The following is an 8,621-nucleotide window of genomic DNA, read 5'->3' as shown; positions in this document are numbered from 1 at the left end:
TTCACCTCCTCACACCTTGGACCCTGGATATCGTCCCTCCACCCTTTTTTCCCTTCCATAATTTCACTTAACTGCTTCATCTGCCTCCGGTTGTGCTTTGTGTTCCACACTGAAACATCTGGTTTTCTAACCGTTACACATATGAGTTATGTTGACGCAGGGATTGATTCTGAAACTATCCTTCTGCACACAATCTGAACAAATTAGCAGATGTGTGTACATCTACCCACGAGACACAGCAGTGCAACTACATTGACTATTGAAAACTCAGGACAGTATCGGAAAGGATTTAATGATAACTGAACTTCACATCAAAGACAGGGAGGCAGTTATTTACTTATTTTTGCTGCTCGGTCACATGACTGTAGTGATGTCAGGCTATAGTTCATGGTCAGTGCAGGGCTGAGGTGAAGCAGGGGGGTGAGGAGGTTGTACTGACGCCATCCTCATTTTCTAGCATCCCAGAATCACCCCATCCCTATAAAACACTAAAAACATTTATATATTATTATCAGTGAAGGAATGCACATTGTGAACTCTTGTGCCCATCTTACAATCTCACTGATGGGCTCTCTAAATATAAGGAAAGTACTGCACCAGTGACTTTAGACTTAGTCTAAGCTGAGGACGTTTTCTGCTTCCTCGAGATATCAACACGCCTTCTTTGCGCCTGACCACACCTCATTTTGAGACCAATGCACCCATGGACGATAAGGTTGGCACAACTTCACTTGCTATTTACAAAACATGGTCACTGGGCATTAAAATGAAGAGTGCAACAGGTGGAAAATAACAATAAGACTTGTGCTGCAAGCCAAAACGCTATGAAATGGACTTAAAGACTTTTAACTTGCAAACAAATCAAATTTTGTAACAAAGTAACGATTAACATTGTGATTCATCGTTTCACAGCCCTGATCATTATACGATTGTCTTGCAGTAAATCAATAATGCAGAATTGATGTATCTTTATATTGATAACTGTGAAAAATATATCCCTTCATAAAGGTCACGCAGACTGCATCCAGCACAGGACACTGGATTAAAATGTGTTTTTGCATTCATCTTTTTTCTATTAGACAGTTAAAAACGTTGAAAATATCCGTATCCTGTATTTTCTTCTGCTGTTTGTGCCATTGGGAGAAATCATCTTGTGCAACACTCAGACAGAAAACTGAAATAGTCCGGGTCCAAATGAAATAAAAGTCTCCTGGCAGAGAGCTGGACACATCCTGTTCTCCTTTTGTCCTCCTCTCTGTGGCACTCGACATGTTTGTGAAAATGTGATAGTAGGGTTAAAAGGTGAGATATTTTATTTATAAAGTAAACAACATAAATACTTAAGCCTGCTGAACATGCTGAGAAACAGAGGTCACCTTCGTCTGGCGAGGAAGCAGACTGCAGGATCATCAGTATTCACGTGAAATCACACGAGCTGCCGTCAGGGCCAAGACGGAGAGCAGATGTGTTACAGGAAGTTCAGACGCTCTGTCCAGCTTTATTATTTACTGAAAGATGTACCGATAAACATTCAGAACAGTAAACTATGGAATTAAATGAACTCAAAGAAAAAAGAGTGAAGTTAACATACAAACCAAACAGGTGATAAAGGACCAGAAAATAAGAAAGTGGAGACAAGGTGGGCTGAAAATATATTAGGACAACACATATTATTTTAAAACATCTTTGTTTAAGCGATGATACAAGTTAGAGTTGTCATGATACCAGAATTTCTAACTTTGATCCATAACTGGTAAAAGTCATCTTAATGAGACGCCAAAGAGATACTAAACTTCTGTATTTGCCAACCTATGAATGAGGAGAGTTAGTGGTGTAGTGGCTGTGACTGAGGGAAGAGCAGAGAGGCACCCAGCAGGCAGGAAGAAGTTAGTATACAGGTGTGAATATATTTATATGTTCCCTAGCAACTTTAAAAGCAAGAGTGTGTTCAAATCAATAGTAAAGTGACCTCCTCCTTGATCAGCAGTTTTCAGTGAGTCTCAGTTTCACTGTAAACTTTAAGTTACACAGAGGCCTCACTCTGGCTTACTTTATAAATATGAAACTAAAAACTTTGCATCGATAGAAGAAAGTGTTTATAGGGAAAGGAAAGCTAAATTCACACCGTTAGATCATCAGTTTCCAGTGAGTCTCAGTTTCACTGTTGACAGTTTTACGGAGGCTTCTCTCTGGCTTACTTTAGTGATATGAACCTAAACACTCAACAACTCTAGAAGCAAGAGCATGTTCAGATCAATAGTGGAGTAAAATATGTTCCCCTTGTTCAACCATTTCCTGTGAGTCTCAGTTTCACTGTAAACAGTTACACAGAGGCCTCACTCTGGTTTACTTACTAGCAATATGAAACTAAAAACTAAGCAACTTTAGAAGAAAGAGTGTGTTCAGTGCAAAATAAAGTAAAATTCCCACCACTAAATCACCGGTTTCCAGTGAGTCTGAGTTTCACTGTTAATAGTTAGTTTTACAGAGGCTTCTCTCTGGCGTACTTTAGCTATATGAACCTAAAAGCTTAGCAACTTTAGAAGAAAGAGTATGTTCAGAGCAAAAGTAAAGTGAAATGTGCACCCCTAGATCACTGGTTTCCAGTTAGTCTCACTTTCACTGTTAATAGTTAGCATTGTGTAAATAAGTTTGATGCTATACACCATTTGCGTCATAGTTTATAACCTGCCAGGGTTCATAATCTCATTCACATCTGCATGTTTGTTCACTGATTTATTATCTCTGTAAGTCAGATTACTTTATATCAGCTAACTCTTGTTTTTTTAATCTCTTCGTGTGCTGGTTCCTTCTTATCTGTGTACAAACGTATGAAAAAAAGCTTTGATATTTCTGCCCCTTCTTCCTGGAAACTTGTAAGAAAGACATAAAACTGTCACATCTAATCACTTTGAGAGAACTGAAGTCATTCCCACTAACTTCTACAGTCTTCTGAAATAATTTAAGACAAATGTACTAGCTTAGATTTCTGTCTGTGTCCATTTTTACACATTTTAAAGATGACATGATGAACCTTTTTGTTCTTTTCAAACCACATAGTTCAGACGGTTTCCACAATATGCAAATGCTCCATCTTGTTCATATCATGAGGTTGTAATTTCCCAGCATGTCTCCACAGCCAGGTGCCTCTTTCACTTTCCTGTAGCGGCTAACTTCGTGTCAGACCCTAAAGCAGCGCTGTGAATAAACAGCACAGCCTCTGAGGGGGAAGTCCAGGACCTGGCACAGGTGCAGGCTCAGGTTATTAGCCTCCGGTCCTCCAAAGGCCAACCATCACAGTCTGTCTTTCAATGGATGCAACCTCTTAAACCAGACGGAGCTTAGCAACACCAGCTCAGCCTGACGTACAGCAACACAAACTATCAGAGGGAAATCCCAGAGAGAAGGCAATTTAGTCTGTGCATTTATCTGACGTCGACATGATGACTCAGTCCCAAACCTGCAAAAGCAGCGTTCAGTTTTTATGCTCCAAAACTCATGATTCTTGTAATTCCTTGTTTTTAAAATGTGTCACACACTGTAAATATACTCTGTGAGCAGGTGCAGTCACTTCAAGATGGCCAAGGCATAACAAGCCACTGTTACTCCAACCCCTACACCACCCTGTGATGTTTTTATGACATCTGATGTGAAAGCAGAAGTCAGAAATTTAACCATCCGTCCTCCTGACCACAAAGCCTCAGTCTCACTCTCCTTCCTTCACAGCAGCAGCACCTCACAGGTAAAATTAACACGTCAGATTCACTGAAATAAGTCAGTATTTATACACACAAGAGTTCTGTAACACTACTTCACAACCATCAACACCAGCGTCATGGTCATTTCAAGCTGAGGATTAACTTGTCTAAATTTAAAGCAAGTTTTCTGCAGACCCCAGCTGTGCAGCATCAAGAGTACTTCCTCTTTCATCGTAAACAGAGAGCAGAAAGAAGCATTACCTCAGATCAGAAATAACAAGTGTGCAGCTTTCATCCTACACACAACACAGAGAGACGTCGAGGCCCGGCAGCTGTGTTATTCACAGTAGGACACGCGCAGTGAGGCTGCAGTAACTTCTGAGTGGACTGTCAGAGGAAAAGCTGCTCCTGTAGTCACCGACTCAGAGGTAAGTTTGCACGGATTAATCTGTTGCATATTTAAAAAGTGGCTTGTTGTAATCACAGTTCTTTTATCTTGAACACAGATTCTCAACATGGCCGCAGACAAAGGGATGAAACTTGTGTTCAATCTCACGTTGGTGCTGTCGGTCGTCCTGACTTCAGCTCTACCCACCCTCGATTCAGACCAACAGCTGCAGGACAGCGGGTTCGGTCAACCTCCGCCTCGCCACGGCCTCAAGCTGCTGGTGTGGTATGCTCAGAACTGCCTGGACAACAACATGGTGGCTCTGTGCGATCCCGTCAGAAGAGAGTTTGGATTTCACTTTTTTCACAACACGGGCCGCCTGCTTCCAGTGATCGTGGACAAAAGGCAGTACGCGTACTACACCATCGGGAACCTCAACTCACCCCATGCCAAAGACCTGCCGTATGACGTCAGGAAATACTATAACCCAAAGGACCCTAAAAGCAACATGGACAGAGTTTTGGTGAAATACAATAACAACAACAGACGCATCGAGGACATGTACGCATCCGCTCATTATGATGAAACACAGACGTACCAGATTGGACCCAATCTCCTTGCTTCTCTGCGGCGACGGACAGCTCTCATTAGCAGAGAAATGATGCAGAATCTCTCTGTGACATCTTTAAAAGCTCTGTGAATCTTCAAAACACATCCTGGTTGAGTTTCCAACATTTATTTAACAATCTTGAGTGACGTGTTTCTTTGCTGGATGTCTGCGGACGGGGAAACGTGTCAGACTGCTGTGATGTCCTTCCTTTAAGGCTCAAGTCTGAGGGAGGGAAACCTGCTCGCTCAGATAAGAATATAGATTTACGCTTACAGATTTTATATGCATAGAAAGCTTCTTTCCCTGATCTATGAAATAAGTGCTCATGTGTGCTGCTTTTCTTATCAATAAAAGAGTGATATAGGACTGGATGTGTGTGGTGTCAAACTTTTCCTTTCTGTCAGAGGTTCGTCAGCATTAAAGTTTAAGAAACAATAGAAATAATGTTTTCATTACTGCAATAATTGATAAATAAGTATTGTTTGTCAGCTGTAAAACTATCCAAATAAATGTGTGTATGTATATTGAATGTAAGTCTTTGTGATGTTGTGTGTTCAGGTCTGGTTGTGAGAAGACAACAGAGATAAAAGAACCTGGGTAAATTTATTTCCAGGAGTAGTTTCAAATCTTTAGAGGCCTCTAGAGGCTCCAAAAATGTGTGAACATTTTCAAAGAAAGACTTCCTTATTTTTGCAATATACGAGGAAGTGCATTTTTGTCTCTTATGAAATGATGACACATGCATGAGAAATGACACCAGCAGAATTCTGTGTGTAAAAACTCTGCTGGACGTTTGTCCCAGCAGGTGAAAACAACTTAGAAAGCTTTGTATAAAACTCAGAAGACACATCAGTAGGAGCTCGAGAAAGTGTCAGAGCACATCCAGTCAGAGCGCTCTGTGCCTGGTCGGTGCGGCCACTTCCATTTGCAAATGTTGTGAAGGCCACGAGAAGCCAAACTCCTGTCGTCTGTTGTCGTGTCTCCTGTTGTATCTCGTTTGTGTTGCAAAAATTATCAGGACAGGTTGCAGAAACTTGGCTTTGGTTTTTCAAGTATGAATTCTGAAATGTGCGAGAGATAGGAGAGGAAATCAAACCCTCCAAACTGTCCTTAGATTGTTGATTTCTGTTCATGTAAAGGAAGAAGTTAGTGCAGCTTCTCCTCTGACCTCATTTTAACTTTCTGCTCCTCGTGTTTCATCAGATAACCACAGAGCGATTTAGACCTGACTGCAGAACTGGTTTGGCCGCATTGGCCGTAGCTGTACCTTCTCTAAAAGAGGAACTGAGAACTATAAACTGGTGCATTCTCTTTTATAAAAAGAAGCTTGTTTTATCTGCTTTTTGTCACTTTCTGCAAAACTGCACAGCACTCTATCTGTCACTGTTTCTACAAAGAGGACCTTGAATGTACTGCTTTTGATCTGTGTGCATGATTCAAAGGAGTACAAATTTACGAATATTATTCTGGACTCCTCACAAACACCATATTTCCTCGGACAGGAGAATGAAATTATATATAAGTGCACTTTTTGGCAAACTGCATGCTTGCAGGAGAAGTTTGCCTTCAGAACTTTCTGCCTTGAAAATATTGGCGTCCATGCAGAACTGAAAAACAATATTTTAGAAAGAAATCTGACTCTTCTTTCAACCAGACTCTGTTGTTTTGGTTCCACAACCTGACCACACTGAGACAGTTTCACTAGTGTTTATATTGTTTCGTTTCATCATAAATATTTAAGAACAAGCTGATTTTCTATGACGTAGATTGGCAAGCTAAAATTGCATGTTTGCTTATGCTAACTTGGATGAGTGTTTGTTTTGTTCTCATTAATGAAACAAGGCTAAAATGTTAGCAGTGGACTGTCGGACATTTAAAATCCATGGATCTAATCTGTCCGTCAAAATACGAGCCATGCATTCCAGCAACCGGTTAAAGAAGTTGAGGAGTGAAGTGTTCATCTATTCACTTATCTGCAACAAGTGTCCTGCTGGTGCAAGTTCTCACTGCCTCCATGCATCTTCCTCATTTTCACTGATCACTTTTTACAGTTGAGGCTGGTGACAGAAATGTTTGTGGTGAGGACAAATTGCAGAGACACCTAAGAGCTGAGTAAAAAGAGTGAGATAACTGTTGTTCACATCAACGGGGCTACTGTCATACTGTTTGCATTTTTCACAGGGATGTTCTTTTTTAGGTCTTGTACCCCTTCTCTTTTTTATACCACTGCTCTATGGCCTTTGAATTTCCCCTGAGGACAAATAGTTTTATTAGTTGAACTATATTGAGGTAAGTCCATATTTCCTTTTATAGATATTATGTGAGGACTTAGTGACAAGTGAAAGGACTTCTTCTTCCTCTTTCAAATACAGGGTGAAAATGATAGTTATAGTTATTACTAAACACATCTATATGATTTAAAATCTAACTTTATTTATATGCACCTTTTTTTACAAACAGCTGCCATAAGCCAAATAAAATCAAAGGTAGCCACAAGGTTTAGAAAGATGAGTTACCTTTAACAGGTGTCCTGGTGTTTTACGCTGTTTTAGCATAGCAGTTGTAAGCGCCATTTAACAATGACAAGTTTTTTTATATTATTTGAATGATATAATTTGTTAAATTACAGAGAAAGAAACATTTTGTTTAGTTTTGGAAAGTTTATTGGAATATTTGTCTGTTTATTTCCTGCATTTGATATCTGTTAGTTTTGCCATCCTACCTGGTAGTCATGTGACTAAGAGACTGGAAGTGAAGTATTTTGTGTAAGAAGTGTTCTATACATTTGCATATATAGATGTGAAGCTCTGCTAATGGTGATGAGTCAAATTTAGACCTGTGTGGTCTTATAACTACAGTGGAGAGGCATGTTTCCATGTACATGTGTATGGGCATTTGTTCAGAAAATCAGAATAGAACATATCGGATTACCTATATGAACTTATATTTTAATCTTATATATAATAAACATTTAACACATTTTAAAGGGTATTTCACAGGATGAGCAATACTTAGAGTTCAAATGAGGTAAGCTCTATTGGTGACCACAAATAATATAAATAAACCAACACAACCTAAAGCCAGCCAATGATAATATGCATCAGGCTTACCTGTATTACTTCCCCTATATCCAGACATCTCATTGATGATCATTACTTATTTATCAGTTGCACCATTCGAAGCAAAAATATCTTCAAAAAAACTGCAATAAAGGAAAGAAACGATGAAGTAAAGGACCAAAAGGTGAGGCAGGGAACGACTCTCACAGAGGGAGAAAACAGCATGCAGCTTTATTGAAATTAATGAGAGAGGAGCAGGACATAAACATAATTAATTAGGTTATGGAGAGAAATGGTCGTGTGTATTGTGTGTTTTTTAATTCCTTCTGAGGATTTTAGACACTATAACTGCTCTGAAGGTCAAAGAGTGAAACTGAAAATGTAAAACCTCTCAAATGTGAAAGTTCCTCGGAGCTTTAAATGTGTGTGAATTCCAATAAGAGTTCCAATAGCAGGCAGTCAATCAAAATTTTGACTCTAATGAGTTGTGAAACAAGGCAGCACACACCTCCGTGGCCAAAAGGCACAAAACTCCTGAAAAACTCACTTTCAATATTATGATGACAAAGCACCCGCATGCCCGCAGTCCTCAAAAGCAGCAGAAAGGCCTCATTCATCTTCTGCTCTCCTCTGGTGCCAATGGGAGGACACCAATCGTAAGCTCACAGGTTGGATTCAGATTTTATTTGGTACTCCCACTGAAAATATAACAGCCCCCCCGAACAAGCAGGACCAATCTGAGCTGATAAGAGAGATTTATAGGGCTCCAGCTTTGTTCAGAAATGTGGGGATGATTCTGTTATTGTGCCCAGAGGTGTTTCAAAAACCACAGTGTCCGTTCTTTTGATGTGTTAAACTACAACCAA

General features: G+C 39.9%; 1 protein-coding gene across 3 annotated transcripts; it reads left to right on the top strand.

The window, feature by feature from the left end:
* The first annotated feature begins 3,580 nt into the window (after window positions 1–3,580).
* si:ch211-198c19.1 lies at window positions 3,581–5,225 on the top strand. Of its 3 annotated transcripts, none has more exons than XM_034697653.1 (3): window positions 3,581–3,742; window positions 4,010–4,126; window positions 4,205–5,225. In XM_034697653.1, exon 3 carries the CDS (start codon window positions 4,214–4,216, stop codon window positions 4,784–4,786), a length of 573 nt encoding a protein of 190 aa, XP_034553544.1. In that variant the 5' UTR covers window positions 3,581–3,742; window positions 4,010–4,126; window positions 4,205–4,213; the 3' UTR covers window positions 4,787–5,225. The 3 variants fall into 3 exon arrangements, with proteins under 3 accessions (XP_034553544.1, XP_034553543.1, XP_034553542.1); XM_034697652.1 differs by having other exon boundaries at window positions 3,940–4,126; XM_034697651.1 differs by having other exon boundaries at window positions 3,581–4,126.
* The last annotated feature ends 3,396 nt before the right edge of the window (window positions 5,226–8,621 follow it).

This window comes from Notolabrus celidotus, chromosome 12, assembly GCF_009762535.1.
Source record: "Notolabrus celidotus isolate fNotCel1 chromosome 12, fNotCel1.pri, whole genome shotgun sequence".
NCBI lineage: Eukaryota > Metazoa > Chordata > Actinopteri > Labriformes > Labridae > Notolabrus > Notolabrus celidotus.
This window is presented reverse-complemented; position numbering and strand designations above follow the sequence as displayed.